General features: G+C 39.8%; 1 protein-coding gene across 11 annotated transcripts in view; it reads right to left on the bottom strand.

Annotated features, from left to right (window-relative positions):
• fmt (phosphatase 6 regulatory subunit 1-like protein fmt) overlaps positions 1-19,594 on the bottom strand; it is a 113,257-nt gene that overhangs the window by 38,855 nt on the left and 54,808 nt on the right. For 5 of the 11 annotated variants that reach the window (XM_070097158.1, XM_070097157.1, XM_070097165.1 and 2 more), the window contains 4 exons: positions 19,472-19,564; positions 10,222-10,317; positions 9,368-9,562; positions 8,061-8,090 (listed from right to left, as the gene is read on the bottom strand). In XM_070097158.1, coding sequence (XP_069953259.1) covers positions 8,061-8,090; positions 9,368-9,562; positions 10,222-10,317; positions 19,472-19,564 — 414 coding nt within the window. The remainder of the gene's footprint in view (positions 1-8,060; positions 8,091-9,367; positions 9,563-10,221; positions 10,318-19,471; positions 19,565-19,594) is intronic. The other 6 variants (XM_070097159.1, XM_070097163.1, XM_070097166.1 and 3 more) reach the window with 6 other exon arrangements.

Below are 19,594 nucleotides of genomic sequence, written 5' to 3'. Positions count from 1 at the left end.
GACATTCCCTCTTCAGCCCTCTGACTAATACTTTTATTAACTCCACACCTTCTCCTAATTTTCTGCATAATATTTATACAACACACTGCCCTTAGACAGGACATCTCCACTGCCTCCAACTGCCTCCTCACTGCAGCATTTACAACCCAAGCTTCACACCCATATAAGAGAGTTGGTACCACTATACTTTCATACATTCCCTTCTTTGCATCCACAGATAACATTTTTTGTCTCCACCCCGCCATACCCCCCCCCCCCACACACACACACACACACACAGAGTAAGAGGCGACTAAAATGCTGGGAGCTAGAGGCTAATAACCCCTTTTCCTGTATATATTACTGAAGTTAAAAAGATAAACTTTCATTTTTCTTTTTGGGCTAACCTGCTTCGGTAGGATACGGCTGGTTTGTTGAAAGAAGAAAGAAGATATATATTTGTCATCCTGACTGCAGGCCTATTTGTGTCTGTGATACTTAATGGTACTACCTCCAATGGGTATGATGCAAATGCCAGCTTTGATAATGAAATTGCCTATATATCCACTCTTAGTTTTTGACAAGCTTTTCTTGAAGTCAATGCAATGGTAGCTACTTTCACAGAACTGTCTCTCATTAGCAATGATACACTAGAAACCACTCTACTACCTGGTAAAAATAGTGTGTTTGGCAAGTGTGTGTGTTGCTTCTCCTTTTGAGAATACAAGTAGCTCACCACCTTCAGTTGACATAGTGTAGTGGTAAGTGAAGATATTGGAAAAGCTGTTTATGGTATTCCTATCTGCCTGTCAGGTACTGCTATATAAAAAAATTCTATGATGCTTCTCTGTCCTGCTGTTACAATGGGAATAGAAATCTTTCAAGTCATTCTTGTATGTAGCCTCTCTCCTCCAGTATGGAGTAACAGCACTTACCATTTCTTAATGTGTTACTCCCCATGAGAGGAGAGACTCCTGTTCCAAGTCTGCAGGAAGCCTACATACAAGAATGACTCGATACAATTCTATTCCTATCATAACATAACAGAAGTGTCACATTAACAATTTTTCCTTAACTTTTAATGTTTTCAGCACACAATACCAGGAAGGAGATTGGAAAAACCTTTACACAGGCCTTCCAATTGCTTCACTTCCAGCTACACTATATTAGTGATGGCAGGAAGAGAGCTATGTGCATTCTCAACAGGACCAACATTGATAACATACCTCCCTGTCGAGTACATCATTTTACCAATTAGTGGTGTGGCTTCTAATGTTTCAGTACTAATGACAGTTAAATGAAAGTAGCTACTATTGGCTCAACCTCTATCAAAGACTTATGAAAAACAAAAGCAGGCATATAGATAATTCCACTACCAAGCCATTATTTATATTAGAACTCAGGATTTGCAAACACAAATACTCCTGCAGGTAGGACGAACAAAATAATGTCTCCATACAAGATGGAACAGCACCAGGGGCATCGTTAAATTTAATAAAACTAAGGTGATAATTCGCAAAAGTGACAATCAGACGCAAGCACTTAACAGCCACGATACCAAAAACCAACTATGATGAAAATCAGCCAGTTCAGCATATACAAAACCCTGACCAAATGATTGCTTCTGAAGGGTGACACCATCATTAGATAATACCAAGTTATGCCAGGGAGCACTGCATGAGGCCTACCAATTTACACTGGAGAGATGCTATCAGCCCTCCTTTATTACATCACCTCACTTTTAACTAATGTTCACTTGACCTTTTGTACTGTATGTAGTGCCTGTTCTAGCCACTCATTGTAAAAGGTTTCCTTATTAAATGTCAAGATGAGTGCATGTGTGTGGTTTACATACAACCCATCAGTATGATCATACCAGGTCCACCATATTATTAATAATGTGATGTTCATACCTTCATCTCTCCTACAAGGACAGTGATGAATCAAGTGCAAAGTAGCCCTTTTCTCATTCATGAGTGATTTCACCTTCAGGATCATGACATTCACTGTGCCCACTATAATGAAGTCAGATGAAGCTTCTATCTTTCTTCTCTTGCCAAGAGTGCTTTCATCTTACCTGTCACTTATGTATCCAAGTAAGGATTCTATACAATGTTACTCTCACACTTGTGCATTTCAATCACCCTTAATGCTCATAAACGAAACCTGGACCAAACCTAGCCACCTTGTTCACCTCGATTACCAGCATTAATCTTCAACTGTATAATTTGCAGTGCTGAAACACTGCTTTCTCTCTATAATACCTTTCTTTCAATTACTGGTGGGTGCCTCCTTATGATAAAAAGGTTGGAAATATGATAGACATGAATGATAGTGAATGATATTGACAAATCAAACTGAAGAAATAAGAGAAAAGAAAAGAAGGCCAGAATATATGAGGCAGCAGGAGAAGAAAGGAGAGGTAATAGTGGTGGTGGCAGCAGTGGTTATAGAAACAGAAATAGCAATAGCATTGTAATAATAGTATCAGTAGTAATAGTAACTAAAGTAATAGTAACTGAAATAGTAGTAATAGTAACAGCAGTAATAGTAGCAGTGAATAAAAAGGCACATTACTGTGACTGGAACAATACACAAATAACCTGCACACAGAAGACAAACTTATGACTAAGTTTTAGTAAAACTCAGACCGTTAACTAGTCTGCATGACTAGTAAATAGTTCAAGTCAGACCAAAATGTCATCATGTCTCCTGTGAGTAATAATGGTAATACCATAACAGTAATAGTATTAATAATGAAAATGGGAGTAGTGACAGTGACAGCAGAAGCAGTAGTAGTACAGTAGTCAGTGCTACTAGCAGTACAGCATGAGCTAGTAACAGTCAGCAGCAGCATCAGTAGCATAAAGTAGCATAGCACAGCAGTACATAGCACACAGCAGCACATAGCAGCAACAGCATAGCAGCAAGTAGCAGCAGCATGCACAGATGCACTGAAGCAGAACACAGTAGCTCAGCAGCAGCATAACACAGCAGCACAGCAACAGCAAGCAGCAGCATGGCACAGCACAGCAGTGCACAGCACAGTGTACAGCAACAGCATAGCACAGTAGCACAGCAGCAGCAGACAGCAGCACAGCAGCACAGCAGCAGCAGAGCAACAGCATAGCATAGCAGTAGCACCGTGCACAGCACAGCATGCAGCAGCATTGCAGCAGCAGCAGCATAGCAGAAGCAGCATAGCAGCAGCATAGCAGCGGCAGAACAGCAACAGCAGCAGCAGCATAGCAGCAGCAGAACAGCAACAGCAGCAGCAGCATAGCAGCAGCAGCAGCATAACAGCATAACAGCAGCAGCATAGCAGCAGCATAGCAGCACAGCAGCAACAGCAACAGCAGCATAGCAGCAGCACAGCACAGCACAGCAGCGTAGCACAGCAGCAGTAGCAGCACAGCAGCAGCATGCAGCAGCACAGCATAGCAGCAGATACAGCACAGCACAGCATAGCAGCAGCACAGCATGCAGCAGCAAGCACAGCAGCAGCATAGCAGCAGCAAGCAGCACAGCATGCAGCACAGCATACACGCAGCAGCACAACAGCAAGCAGCAGCAGCAAGCAGCAGCACAGCATAGCAGAGCAGCAGCAGCACAGAGCAGTAAGCAAGCAGATAGCATAGCAGCAGCAGCATAGCATAGCAGCAAAACAGCAGCAGCACGCAGCAGCATAGCAGCATAGCACAGCAGAGCAAGCACAGCAGCAGCAAAGCATAGTACAGCAAGCAAGCACAAAGCAGCATGCATACAGCAACAGCATATGCAGTACAGCACAGCAGCAGCACAGTAGCAAAGCAGCAGCACAGCATAGCAGCGCATAGCATAGCAGCAGCAGCAAGCAGCAGCAAGCAGCAGCACAGCACACAGCACAGCACAGCAGCAGCACAGCATAGCAGCAGCACAGCATACATACAGACAGCACAACAGCACAGCACAGCACAGCAGCACAGCATAGCAGCAGCCAGCACAGCAGCACTACATAGCAGCAAGACAGCAGCACATAGCAGCATAGCAGCACAGACAGCACAGTAGCAGTATAGCAGCATAGCAGAGCACAGTAGCACAGCATACAGCATAGCAGCACAGGCAGTACAGCAGCAGCAGCGTAGTAGCACATAGTTAGTAGACAGCAGCAGCAGCATAGCAGCATAGATACAGCACAGCACAGCAGCACATAGCAGCACAGCACAGCAGCACATAGCATAGCAGCAGCATGCAAAAGCATAGCATAGCAAAGCAGCAGAGCACAGCATAAGCAGCAGCACAGCACAGTAGCACAGCACAGCACAGCAAGCAGCAGTAGCAAGCACAGCACAGCAAGCAGCAGCAGCAGACAGCAGCAGCACAGCAGCAGCAGAGCAGTACAGCACAGCACAGCAGCACAGCAAGCAGCACAGCAGCAGCACAGCATACAGCACACAGCATACGCGCATTACAGCACAGCAGCAAGCATAGCAGCACAGCACAGCAGCAGCAGCACAGCATAGCACAGCAGCAGCACAGCAAGCATAGCAGCACAGCACAGCAGCACAGCACAGCATAGCAGCAGCATGCATACAGCAGCAGCAGCAGCAAGCATAGCAGCACAGCACAGCAGCAGCACAGCAGCAGCACACAGCGCAGCATACAGCAGCACAGCATAGCAGCAGCACAGCAGATAGCAGCAGCACAGCAGCAGCACAGCAGCAGCACAGCAGCACAGCACAGCACAGCAGCAGCACAGCACAGCAGCACAGCATAGCAGCAGCAGCAGCACACAGCATCAGCAGCACAGTGCAGCAGCAGCAGCAGCACAGCAGCAGCAGCAGTAGCAGCAGCAGCACAGCACAGCACAGCAGTGCAGCAGCAAGCACAGCAGCAGCACAGCAGCACAGCACAGCAGCAGCACAGCACAGTAGCACAGCACAGACAGCATAGCACATAGCATAGCAGCACAGCACAGCAGCAGTAGCATAGCAAGCAGCAGCAGCAGCATAGCAGTACAGCAGCAGCAGCAGCATGCAGCAGCACAGCAGCAGCACAGCACAGCAGCAGCACATGCTACAGCAGCATACAGCAGCAGCATAGCAGCAGCATAGCAGCAACAGCATAGCAGCAACATAGCAGCAGCAGCAGCAGCATAGCAGCAGCAGCATAGCAGCAACAGCATAGCAGCAACATAGCAGCAGCAGCAGCAGCATAGCAGCAGCAGCATAGCACAGCAAGCAGCAGACAGCAGCAGCATAGCACACAGCATAGCACAGCAGCACAGCATAGCAGCACACAGCAGCACAGCATACAGCAGCACAGCACAGCAGCAGTACAGCACAGCACAGCAGCATGCAGCACAGCAGCATACAGCACGCAGCACAGCAGCATACAGCATGCACAGCAGCAGCACACAGCACAGCAGCAGAGCATAGCAGCAGCAGCACAGCAGCAGCAGCACAGGCAGCACAGCAGCAGTATTAGTACAGCAGCAGAATAGCAAGAGCAGCAGCATCACAGCAGCAGCATTAGCACAGCAGCACTAGCAGCAGCATAGCAGGCAGCACAGCAGCACAGCACAGCAGCAGCACATAGCATCAGCAGCAGCACAGCTTAGCACAGCACAGCACAAGCAGCACAGCACAGCAGCGCCACAGCAGCAGCATAGCAGCACAGCACAGCACAGCACAGCAGCAACACAGCAGCATCAGCAGCAGCACAGCAGCAGCACAGCACAGCAGCACAGCACAGCAGCAGCATAGCATAGTGGCAGCATAGCATAGCAGCACAGCATGCAGCACAGCAAGCAGCACATAGCAGCATTAGCATAGGCAGCAGCATAGCATATTAGCAGTACAGCATCATAGCACAGCATAGCAGCAGCACATAGCAGCAGCACAGCAGCAGCAGCAGGCAGCAGCACAGCACAGCAGGAACAGCATAACGGCAGCACAGCATAGCAGCACCAAGCACAGCAGCAGCACAGCACAGCAGCACAGCACAGCATAGCAGCATAGCAGAGCAGTACAGCATAGCAGAGCATACAGCAAGCAGCATAGCATAGCAGCAAGCATGCATGGCAGCAGCATAGCAGCAGCATACAGCAGACAGCAGCACAGCACAGCAGCAGTGCGCACAGCACAGCGCCGCAGCACACAGCATCAGCAGCAGCACGCAGCACAGCAGCACGCAGTACAGCAGCACACAGCATAGCAGCATGCACAGCAGCAGCACAGCATGTGCAGCAGCAGCAGGCACAGTGGCAGAGCAGCACAGCATAGCAGCATAGTGCAGCAGCAGCAGCATAGCATAGCAGCAGCCAGCAGCACAGCATAGCACAGTACAGCATAGCAGCACAGCAGCAGCACAGCACAGCAGGCAGCATAGCAGCACAGCATACAGCAGCACAGCAGCAGCACAGCACAGCAGCAGCACAGTTACAGCATAGCAAGCAGCACAGCACAGCAGCAGCATAGCAGCATACAGCACAGCAGCAGCTGCAGCAGCAGCATAGCAGCAGTGCCAGCATAGCAGTAGGCACAGCATAGTTAGCAGCATAGCACAGTAGAGTACAGCACAGCAGCAGCACAGCAACAGCAGCAGCATACACAGCAGTAGCATAGCAGCACAGCAGCAGCACAGCATAGCACAGTAGCATCACAGTAGTAGCACAGCACAGCAGCACAAGCAGCAGCAGCACAGCATAGCATAGCAGCAGCACAGCAGCAGCAGCAAAGCAGCATAGCACAGCACAGCAGCATAGCATAGCAGCAGCACAGCATAGCAGCAGCACAGCATCAGCAAGCAGCAGCAGCACAGCAGCAGTACAGCACAGCAGTACAGCACAGCAACACAGCAGCACTGCACAGCAGTACAGCACAGCAGCACTGCACAGCAGTACAGCACAGCAACACAGCAGCACTGCACAGCAGTACAGCACAGCACTGCACAGCAGCATAGCAGCAGCAGCATAACAGCAACAGCATATCAGCAGCAGCATAGCAGCAACAGCATAGCAGCAGCATAGCAGCAACAGCAGCAGCATAGCAGCAGCATAGCAGCAGCAGCATAGCAGCAGCAGCAGCAGCAGTACAGCACAGCAGCACAGCAGCACAGACAGCACAGCAGAGCACAGCACAGCAGCAGCAGCAGTACAAGCAGCAGCACAGCAGCATGCAGAGCAGCAGCACAGCAGCACAGCATGGGCAGCAAGTAGTATACAAGTAGTAGTATACAAGTAGTAGTATACAAGTAGTAGTATACAAGTAGTAGTATACAAGTAGTAGTATACAAGTAGTAGTATACAAGTAGTAGTATACAAGTAGTAGTATACAAGTAGTAGTATACAAGTAGTAGTATACAAGTAGTAGTATACAAGTAGTAGTATATAAGTAGTAGTATATAAGTAGTAGTATATAAGTAGTAGTATACAAGTAGTAGTATATAAGTAGTATGGTAGCAGCAGCATAAGTACAACAGTGATCAATGTAGATATAAGGTAGTGGAAAAACTAGGGAAAAATTCTGGAATAATAAGAGTAGCAGTACTAGGAGAACAGAGCAGCACTGCAAGAAGGCTTTTGGCCCATAGGCATAGGATAAAATCCCCACAGGAGAGAAACCACCAAGGCAGAAGACAAGAAAGGCAATGAAAACACAGGTGGTGATGAGGTAAGGAGGGGAGGAGGCAAAAGTCAGGTCAAATCATGATGACAGAGTACTTTATATAAAGTAGAACATGTGCTCCTGCTACATCGTTATACTTGCTGAAAAATTATTTGTAATGCAAAAAGTTTCAATTTACATGAAAGCAGGAAACACATAAGACAAGCCAAAAGTTTAAGATTGTCTACCCACCAAGCAATACTCCCTTGGGAGGAAAATGATAGTGTTTATGAATTACCTCTAAAAGCTACCAAATTTTAGAAGTTACTTTGATGATAAAAAAGAACCAAGAGAAGTGGTTTGCCATTTAAGTTATGTAGATTGCAGGATAGTTGGAAAGAAATATAAAATAATTAAGGAAGGTTAAGGATCAAGACAAGAGAAAAACTGGAAAGGCTTCAGAAACATTAGCAAATTGGATGTTGTTGTATGCACCTGCATCATGGAGTCCATGTCCCAACTCTTCTGTAGGTAGATATGCAGAGAGAGAAGACAATAATAAATTCAGATATTAATTTGAACAATACTATATTATAGAAACTAAAGACAGTGTAATCACTGAAGGTGTGAGGGAAGAGACATGAACTGAGGAAGTTATCTGAATATCACTTAGTGAACAAGACTTATTAGAAGGCTCCTGAAGATATAATCATGACAGGAAGATATTAAGAATATAACATTGAATATTTCATTTGAAGCAAGCAGAAATAAAACAAATAACCTGCAGAAGCATGTTGTGTGTCAGAATGAAGGTTTACGAGTCTCACCCAGCGACTCTGTATACTGTGCAAGTTGAATGGATGTGAAGCTATCTCAAAATGTTGGCTCTGTCTTTTGAGTGTGCACATATAACAGTATAAAAAAAATATTTCTTATGGTACTGGATTAGCTCAATGTAATTATAAAAAGCTTAGTACTGCATAATTACTGTACCTATTTGTAGCAAAAGGAGCATAACTTTTTGGCTTATAAAACAACTATCACTTTGGCAAACATGCCAAGTGTACATTCACCATTGCAATAACTCGGCAAACTCAGAACAAGACAAAATTAATATTTAATTTGTTAAATATACTAATAATTAAATTTAAACTGACCTAAGGTATGTTGGGTAGAATTAAGTTAAATTACATTATGTTAATTTTAGCAAGATTAAGTCAGTTTTAATACAAAATTAATTGTATGTTACTTCACAACAATGTATTTACCAATGCATAAAAGAAAGTTTTCAAAGATTAATTTCTAGGCCAGTTCAGGTTGTTTAACTGACTCTGCCCAAAAAGCACAACATACATTTATAAACAACTTGATCAACTTTAAGTGGAAAACCTAAAGTTATTTATCCTTTCCTTTCAAGAATCACGTTTTCCCACCAAAACATGCAGATATATTGCACTTAAAACATTATCAAGATGAATACTAGATATTCTGAAAACATTACGTTTTGTTACAGAAAATTTATTTTATGCACAAATTCATAATTTATTTTATATAATGAATCTCTATAATTTTGGATTTTTTTGGTTTATCCTTTGTTAATTACTGACAAATACAACTTTGAACAGGAAGACAAACGTTTTGTAATTAAAAGTCACATCATGATTATGAAAGATATATGTGTGTGTAACTGCCTATTTATAGCTATAGGAGCAGAGCTAAGCATATTTATGTGCAACTCTCTTTAATTAATCCAGGATTCATAGATGACTGTCGTATAATCGATCCTGGTTCTGATTAATCACCTTGTTTCTTGCCATAAGTTGATAAGTTTCAGTTTCTTGGCCCAATACATGTTCTGCTTCCTTGTTCTCCTCCTCACTTTCCTCCTGCCTCTCTTGGTACATATGTGGGCCCCCTTCTGTCTCGTCTCCCTCAACCGAAGTCAACCCCCAATCATGCTCGCTTCCAGAAGAGCTACCACTAAGCATGTAGTTCCTCTATCAAGCATGCAGATTAAAGTATTGCATGATAACACATCACAGTGCAGGATTGGGGGAGGGAGCGATAAGGAAAAAAAAAAGAAAAAGAAACAAGCTATAAGCAAAACAAGTTGAGAATGTATTCTATTTAAGACAAAACAAAAATTTGGTTCAAATATTTATTCATAAAGAGTATATAAACTTATCCCTTGATATATTTAATATCTTTGGAGGTGAATTTCAAAACTTTTTGAAATTAAACATTTTGAAGCTAATACAGTAGCTACACAAGCAGTGGCATGCATGCCACAATGACAAGCACAAGTTGGAGAAGATATTCCTTATGCATGCAAGCTTATTTCTCATGCATGACAAAATGATCCAGTGAAAAAGACTATGCTATTGATATACTGATTGTTCGATTGTCACCTTTAGCAATACTCTGTGCATAACCCAAAACTATGACCTGACACTACTACTATGAATCTTAGAATGACTTGCTCTGTTTTATTGTACTGCTTTTCCATATACCCATTAATGTAAGTAAAGTAATGGTTGAACGTTGGTGGATCACTGCAGAAGAAACAGAGTACAAGAGAGCGGCAAAGTTGGCATAGCAGCCACTGCTGATCAGTAGAGCACTGTAGCACGAGTCATACACTCCAAGAACTGCTAACCTGTTTGACAATGGGTCTGTCAAAAATTTGTGGATAAAAATTTGAATCATCGTCGGAATCGTCATCAGTGTCAAGATGATGATGCATCCCCTGAACCTGAGATGAAGAGTGACAACAGAGTTTGAGTTGTGCTTTTAGTGAAGTATCTAATAAGAAGGCCAGTTGGTTGTACCTAAAAATAATTCCATCAACTTCAATAATCTGACTTTCCAAGCATATTATTATACCCTATCAGTAATTGTAAGGGATGCACCCCATGAGACGAATATATATGCATTATTTCAATAAAGAGAAATTCATTCCAGACCCTCAGGACTCCCATACCCTCCAGACAGAATTAATCTAACTGTTTTGGGTAAATTGTAGTAAAGGTGGGGCATCTAACAAACATGTATGCACACAAAGAAATATAATAGCATACACATGTAGATCCAAGTGACAAGCTCACAGACAATACCACAACACTGAGTTTCAATTGAGAGAGCCCAGTTCACAGATCATGACATACTAGTGTGTACAAGTTGTAAACCCATGAGCTGAAACAAGCATTGGATAAATAAAAATATGCTGACATGCAAATTTACAAATGCAAAATTCATAGATATTGGGGAGTAGTTATGTTAAAAATTCTTAAGAGTACTTTTTAAGTAAAAAATTTTTTATAAATATTGCTCAATAATGAAGTATTCTTGCTCTCCTATCCCAGTACACAACACAATAAAAACTTTATAAAAACAAAGAAGAAAAAAAAAGGTCAAACAATCCAATGATGACCATACTATACAGAACAGTGTATGTACTATACAATACACAATTTTGTTAAGTATGTAATCTGTATGTTTTGAATTTCTTAACCCTTTGACTGTTTTGGTCGTATATATACATCTTACGAGCCAGTGTTTTGGACGTACGTATATGCAGTGGACCCCGAGTTTCGTGATTAATCCATTCCAGAGAGCCTGCCGAAAGTTGAAATTGCCGAATGGCGAAACCATTTTCCCCATAAGAAATAATGGAAATAAAATTAATCCGTTCCAGACACCCAAAAATATTAAAATAAAATATTTTTTTTAAATTAAATAAAGATTTACATACTGAAAACAATGAGAAATCAAGTACATGCATATAAAAAATAATAATATTACACTTACCTTTACTGAAGACTTCTGGGTGGATGGAAGACGGGAGGAGGGGATAGGAGGAAGTGTACACTATTGTTTGGACTTCAGGTATGAAGTCCTTATCTGGGTTTACTTCCCTTCTTTGTTTTTAAAGACACTGGCACTGGGAACAACTTGAGAGTCGCTGGAACCCTGCTGCACAAAATATTTGTCCAGAGAGCTCTGTTTCTGGCGTTTCTTTAAGATTTGTCTGAAGTGGGACACAACACACTCATTGTACATGTTGCCAATACGGCCTGCAACAGCTTTGTTAGGGTGAAGTTCATCCAAGCTCTGTAACAAGCACTCCACACTCATATTTTTCAATGATTTCCTTCTTGAATTCGATCGTGTTCCTGACTTTCTTTACCAAAGGGCTTGCACTAGCTTTCCTTGGGCCCATGGTGACTTATTTAGCAGTTGCAATCACAAAAAACAATGGATTATTACGTATGAACCCGCAGGGTGGTCACGTGTTGGTAAACAATGGCACACTGAGCGTGAATGGCGTGGGTGACTGGCTTTGTGTGTGCGGTGACGAGCGGACGGGTACCAGACGGTCGCCGAATCACGAATCTAATCATGAACTGCGAGGCCAAATTTTGCCAAAAAAACTTGCCGAAAGTCGGATTTCACGAAAGTCGATGCTGCTGAAACTCGAGGGTCCACTGTATACTCAATAATTCTAGCGGCTTCAAATCAAGCAGGAGAAAGCTGGTAGGCCCACATGTAAGAGAATGGGTCTGTGTGGTCAGTGTGCACCACATAAAAATAATCCTGCAGCACGCAGTGCATGAGAAAAAAAACTGACATTTTTTTTCGATTAAAACGCCGACTTTGAGATGTATTTTCGTATAGTACTTATCGTTGTATTCTCGTTTTCATGGTCTCACGTGATAAAATGGAAAAGATATTGCAGAAAGAGAGATGATTTTGATTAGTTTCACGATGAAAACGACCTTGAAATTGAGCTCAAAATAGCGGAAATGTTCGATTTTTACCAATGTTCAAGTGTAAGCAAATCACACCACACATCTAATAAACGTTAACTGGGGAGTCTAATATTCTTTCACTAGTGCACTGGTATTATTTATACCATTTTTACAATAATGCAGTAGTCTGCATAACAGTAAATTTTGTATTTTTTGTATGAATAAAAAATCAAAATAGAAAGCAATAGTAATATAAGAGGGGCCTAGATACATGACTAATGAACAGAGGATATGTTATTTTAGTGCCAAGAATGTCTATATTGCTTATTCTGGACCCTATTTTGAAATTTGCATCTCTTTTAATTTGCATGAAATTGGCCAAATTGCCAAATTCTGACCACTTTATTGGGTAGTTCAAATCGGTAAATGAGCGGTTTCTTGTACTTAAGTGATAGAAAAAAATGGAGTTCTAAAGAAAAAGCTATGAGTTTGGTCAACTGGAACAATGGAATTGGCCAAAAACAGGGCTCATATTCGGCAAAATCACTGATCCATATATGACACTGAGACCACTAACTTCGCGGGAGCATAATTCCGTGAGTTTTCAACCAAATTTCGTACTTTTGGTGTCATTACCATCAGGAAAATATTCTCTATCATTTCATAAGAAATTTTTTTTTTTTTTTTTCCAAAAATTTTGTGACACAGAATGACAGTTTCAGAAAGGGGCTTGCGACAGTCAAAGGGTTAAAATCCTTAGAATACAATAAAGCCATTAGAACCTTAAACATGCTCAGTACAGGCAAACCATAACAAAACTAATGCAAAGCAAATAAGAATCTTCTCACCTACACAAAGTCGCTTTTGTTTAGTCAAAATTGCTGTGAAATATTGTACTATCACTAAATCAACTTAATTTCTTAATAGGAAAAAATAAAAATCTACCAAAATATTTGTTTGATACGGGTATTGTAGTAGGGTGTATTTATTTTTTTTTTTTTAAGAAATTCCTTGCAAACAAAAACCACCAATTGTACAAATTAATATAGGTGCAGTAGACTGCCAGGTTTCACACAGGTTATGTTCCTGAAATCAGAGCTATATGTGTGAGTGAATAACTTGTAGGAAAAAAATGGGCTGCATTCCATGACTTCTCTAAAACAATTTTTTTTAATACCTAACTCATTAAATTATTATTATTATAAAAAAGAAACTCTAAACCCATTAGGGTCCTAACTCATTAAAATCAATAACATTTTTGACAGTTTACAATACAGATGCTATTCCATGTTGATTTAGAGGTGTGGAAATGGTTCAGGTTGACCGACTAATCCTAGTTGGATGTAGTAAAGTTTATACACTGGAACAAGTGTACAGTAATTGACTTAAATTGAGTTGTCAAATTATAATTTATTAAATGTTCTTTATACATGCCCATGACATCCTTGTGCTGTCAAGTCCTTAGTAAAAAAAAAAAAAAATGCACACAGTATTTACCCAAAGCCTAAAATAATCTTGTGGTTGATGTAGTTGCTGTATATTTCTTCCAAAGAAAATGAGCAGGCTTCCTTCATGAGAGAATAGTCATAGTAACTAACACCAGGGACCATTACACTAACTCAAATTTCTCACTCTTTTTAAGATGCCCAGACTTTCATGCTTTCTTCTTCTTAGAGCCTCCAACATTACCAGTATTCTCTTTTTGTGTGTGTTGAGGATATTATCCAGGGATAAGATTAGGTCTAAAATGGAGAGTGGTGTAGCGAGTGCAAAATGGAGGGACAGTGTGGTCACTTAACTCATTCCACCACAGCTCAAGTGTGTCCTATGAAGTCTAACAACAATGGCAGCGGGGACAGCAGCTGCTGCTGCTGCTGCTGCTGCTTATTTGTTAACTCTCCGGCCATCTCCCACCAAGGTAGGGTAACCCAATGAAAATAGCACTTTCACTATCATTCACTCAATCACTGTCTTGCCAGAAAAACACTGACAATATAGTCCAGATGACCCTCCAAACTGCAACATCCTTGCATTATTTTAATTACTAATTACTTATTATATTTCCAGATCCACATGTTTTACTTTGAAAATGTCTTCATAAATAATGAACAAATTACAAATTCATAAATGATGAGATTTTCAAAATAGCAAGCATACAATAAATACTATACAAGCCCTATTATGGCATCATCAAATTAGCTTGGCAACATTTGCAACTGTCCGTGCTTTTGTAGTACTTCATCTACTGTGTGGTGAAAGGTTTTCCATCAGGTAGACTGTGTTACTAAACTCTAGACCTGGAAGGTCCACTGTTAGTTTTAAGGGTGCAAACAAATTCCAAGGCAGTGTACATATGTGCAGCTAAGACTGCTACATTCTGTGGATATCTTAAATTATTTTTTTTATTTTCAGATTAACTGTGTAATCGGTGAGCAAAATGCAACTTAGCGTTAAGTTTGTCCCACACACACTGTAGTTTTATCTCGCCTGACAGCTACTGAATAAAAACTGTTTGACTCCAAATTTGACACAGTTCTTCAAATCACATTACTACAAATACTATCGCTAAGCTGCTTTCTGTCACCACAATTACAATCTTTACTTCCTTTCTCTTACAACTAATACCACATCCAATTTTTTCCAGAATTTTATGAACTGATAGAAAATGCTTTAAAATTGCCCTTTTCTCAACAGTTTTACCTGATCACCTACATCAAATTAGGAATAGAATATGAGCAAGACAGTAGATTTATATAAACAAAAAATAAACACACAAGCTACATGGCACTTACCATTACAAAACATATATATAAAGGGATTTAGAACAGAAAAAAAAAAAAGTAGGCTTCACTTCTCACATGAAGACTTTAGTGTCAAAAAATGGTAAGCATGAAAAGAATTTACTAGCACAATGTCTACATAAAAATATAATTATTGTGCAAACAACTGTGTAAGGTATATTCACAAAAAGCACACAAGCAAGTGAATATTCAAACATGCAGACTAACATGCACAGTAATAAAATAAGACACTGTAATTGGAGATTTGAATCAAGGAAATATACAGGGCACTATGAGGCTTGAATGTTAGACAGCTAAATTCATCAATGCAATGATGATTTTTTTTATACATTAAACTTTTAAAGCAACAACTCAAGTGAGAGAAGACAACACATCACGCATATTAGACCTAACACATATTATAAAAGAAATCAGATTACCAGAAACCACTTGGTAAGGGCAATTCTATGGTTGCAGGGGTTATTCTCAGATCGTGGCCCTGGCTCTTAACTTGCCACTCTTAGATCTACTCCCTCTTAGCCCCATGGGCCCTATCATATCTGCTCTTAAAACTATGTATGAAGCCTGTCTCCACTACTTCCCCACCAAGATCATTCTCCTTAATGACAACTCAGAGACCGAAGAAATATTTCCTAATGTCATTGTGGCTCATCTGTGACTAGCTTCCAGCAGTGTCCCCCAAGCTGCAATTTTTCACTTCTCAAATACCCTATCCCTATCTACCTTATTAATTCCCAGGAGTATTTTGTATTATGTTAACATGTTTCCCTTGGTTCTTCTGCCCTCCAGTGTCGTTAGGTTCAATTCCATTAGCCTCTCCTCATAGCTTATGCCCCTTAACTCAGGAACAAGCCTTGTTGCATACATTGCACATTCTGCAGTTGCAAGATATTCCTTAGGAAAGGAAAGTTTTAACAGAAAAGGACTGACAAAATTACAAGGAATGTACAATAGACTGATCCAAGAGTAAAAAGAGAAAATTAAATAAAACACAAGGAACCTGCATAACAAGTTATAGAACAAGTTCTGCAATATATACTACACAAAAATATCAAATGGGTCATTAAAAAAATTAGGAAAAACAAAATTACAAAGAATGGTTTAACCTTTTCGCTCTTGGTAAGGTAGAATTATGTCATTGAGGCCAGGATCCCTGACGTAGTTCCATGCCATGAGCTCAACTCACTCAGAGAAGCTGCAGGCGGTAAACTTTGGCCTAGATATGAGAATGGGTATGTGCAGTGCGTTTTTTTCCGAATAAAAAAAATCCTGCCCCACACGGTGCATGATGGGAAAAACAAAACTGTCTGTGCAAATGGTTTAAAATAACAACTTAGAGGTATTTCTTGGATGGTTTTCATGGTTTATTGGCTGTTTCTTGGTATCATTTGATAGAATGAAAGACATTACTCAGACAGAGATGATTTTCATTGGTTTCAGGACTGGAAGTAGCTGGAAATTGAGCTCAAATAGCAGAAATATTCTATTTTAATCTAATGAATTTTTAATAAGTCTGATTCAATTACTGGGATGCTGTAAACCATGAACAAACTTTCCTGGTTATATTTTATTATCAGAGAATTAAGAGTAAATCTTCCATTTTTTGTGTGAACAAGATTTCAAAATGGAAAGCAAGTGTAATATAGGAGAAGCCTGGGACATGATTAATGAACAGAAGAAATGTTTTAGTGCCAGAAATGTCTATACTGTTTATTATAGACTATTTTTAAATTGGTATTTTTTTTTTGTGATGATCAAATTACCAAATTCTGATCACTTTATAGGGTAGTTGAAACAGTTGAATGGGTGGTTTCTTGTGTTTAAATGATAAAATGGAAGGCATACTAGTGAAATAGTTCAAGCATCTGGTTGATTGGAAGAATGGAATCTACTTAAAATAGGAATCAAAGTCAGCAAAATTGCTGGTGTGTAAATTGTGCCTACACAGTTCCACAAGTTTTCCATCAAATTTCATACTTTTGGTGTCATTACCTTCAGAAAAAGATTCTCTACTATTTCAGAATTTTATTTATTTTTTTTTTTTTAAGTTTTGACACAGTAAATTTTATTTCAGGGGTCTGGATGATGAAAGGGTTAACCCTTTAGGTGTCCAGACCCCCAATCTCAAGTGTCCAAGAATTTTCAAAAAGATATGTTATTTTTCTTATGAAATGGTAGAGAATCTTTTTCTGAATGTAATAAAACAAAGTACAAATTTGATGGTAAACTTACTAAATTACACATTTGCAAATTTTGCCGTCAGCAACATTTACGCATCGGTGATTTTTCCCCCACTCTGAGTCCTATTTTAGGCCAATTACATTGGAACAATCAACCAAATTCCTAGCTATTTTGCTAGTATGGTTTCCATTTTATTGACTGAGCACAAGAAACCACCCAATCAACTATATCAACTACCCAACAAAGTGATCAGAAATTGGTAATTTGGCCAATTTAATACAAATTTCAAAACAGAGTCCAGAATAAACAATGTAGGCATTCCTGGCACTAAAATAATATTTCCTCGGTTCATCAGTTACATTCCCAGGTTTCACACATGAATTCCACTTCGAATTTTTATTTACACAAAAAACCAGAAGATTTACTATTACACATTATTTCAATAATTGTATAAATAATAGCAACACATTCATGAACACATATTAGTCCCACCAGTTGGGAGTGTATTGGATGAGTGACAAGATTTATTTACTCTGGAATATCAGCAAAAAATCTAATATTTCCCCTATTCGAAGCTTAATTTCAAGATACTTCCTGTCCTGAAACCAATCAAAATCATCATCTTTCTGTAATATATCTTCCATTCTACCAAATGATAGCAAGAAACTGAGAATACAACCATAAAAACCATTAAAAAATACACCACAAAGTTGCTAATTTAAACCAAAAACATGGTTGCAATTTTTTTTCCCATTATGCACTGTGTGGGGCAGAATTTTTTTTATAATGTTCACTCTTACTGCATTGACCCATTCTCTCATATCTAGGACCAAATTTTCTGCAAAGAAAAGTATTGGAAAGCCACAAAAAAGAAAACTTGGAACCAACACAAAAAACAGGCCAACAATTAATGTAAAAAATTAAGGAAAGAAGAAATAAGAAAAACTGAAAAAAATAGTAGAAAATAGAAAATTGGTAAAATACAAACTAAATATTTTAGACAATACAATGAACAAAGTTGATGACAATTTCCAAATCAGAGGAGAACGAGCAGAGATACAAAATGTGATGTTTGTAACTGTGAATGCATGTAGAACTAAACTATCCATGCCAGATATTTTTGAGATTCCATTTCTGGCAGATATGGAAAATGGCAAACCTTGTGAAGATGTTAAAAAAAAAAAAAAAAAAAAAGTTAAACTGTAGACTTGTCTTGCTGACATGTGTTGCTGTAAAAAAAACTGCAAAAAGCAATTATAGAAAAGTGGACAAAACACTAAGAGAGCAAAACAATACTCTTCATATAGTTATGTTTAATAAGCAAAATCCTATACATAATATTCATTAAAGTGCCACAAATTATTTAAATGACAAATTGCATAGTATTTCAATAAAAAAAAATAAGATTTTCTGAGAGTTTAACAGGAAAGACTAATTGGTGAACTACAAAACACAGGAAGATTAAAAGGAAATACTACAATGTGCAAGAGATTTTCTGTATGACATTACACATACTACATTGGTAGCATATATGGATGGAAATAAAAAGTCACAACATACATTAGATCAAAAGAGAAATACACAGCAAGAGGTAGTTATCTGTAACTCAGCTAAGAGCTAAGAAATATGAAATACAAAAAAAAAAAAAAAAAAATTAAAATAAATTGCTTGTGGGTTGATATGAGGAAAGGAGAAGACGTGATAAGCACACAAGATTAAAAGAGGATGCAAGAAAATAGATACTATTTTTAGGATTAACAGTGAGAACAAGAATGCTAATTGAAAATCAAGAAAAAAATAGTTGGAGAAAGGTACTAACAAGTTTCTCTATGTGTAGTTGTCATCCAAGAAGAGGCATTATAGGATAAGTATATAACCACAAGAAATTTCTGTAAATTAATGACAAACCAAACATAGAAGACAAGACACCAGTAGGAAATGTCTGCTCCTGTAACTACAAATAGGTAATTACACACCCACACATTCATGCGCACACACACGTGCACACGCACGCACGCACACGTGCACACACGCACGCGCACATGCTCGCGCACACACACACACACACACAAAACTTACTTTGCACCCTTTCCAAAAAAAATTATTTCTCAATACATCTTTAATACTTTGAGCTCCTAAGCATTATGGTGCTTCTAACTACTCTAGCTAATCTTACCGGTAAAGGCGTAATCTCATTTTTACGGTTAACTTCGGCAAGCGCATTTGACACAAAGTCATCCCACTGTGTGGCTTTATCCCCAGGAAGATCCTGAAATAAAATAAACATTACTAACGAGCA

This window comes from Cherax quadricarinatus, chromosome 56, assembly GCF_038502225.1.
Source record: "Cherax quadricarinatus isolate ZL_2023a chromosome 56, ASM3850222v1, whole genome shotgun sequence".
In the NCBI taxonomy this organism is placed as follows: domain Eukaryota; kingdom Metazoa; phylum Arthropoda; class Malacostraca; order Decapoda; family Parastacidae; genus Cherax; species Cherax quadricarinatus.
The sequence above is the reverse complement of the archived record's forward strand: the minus strand, read 5'-3'. Positions and strand labels throughout refer to the sequence as shown.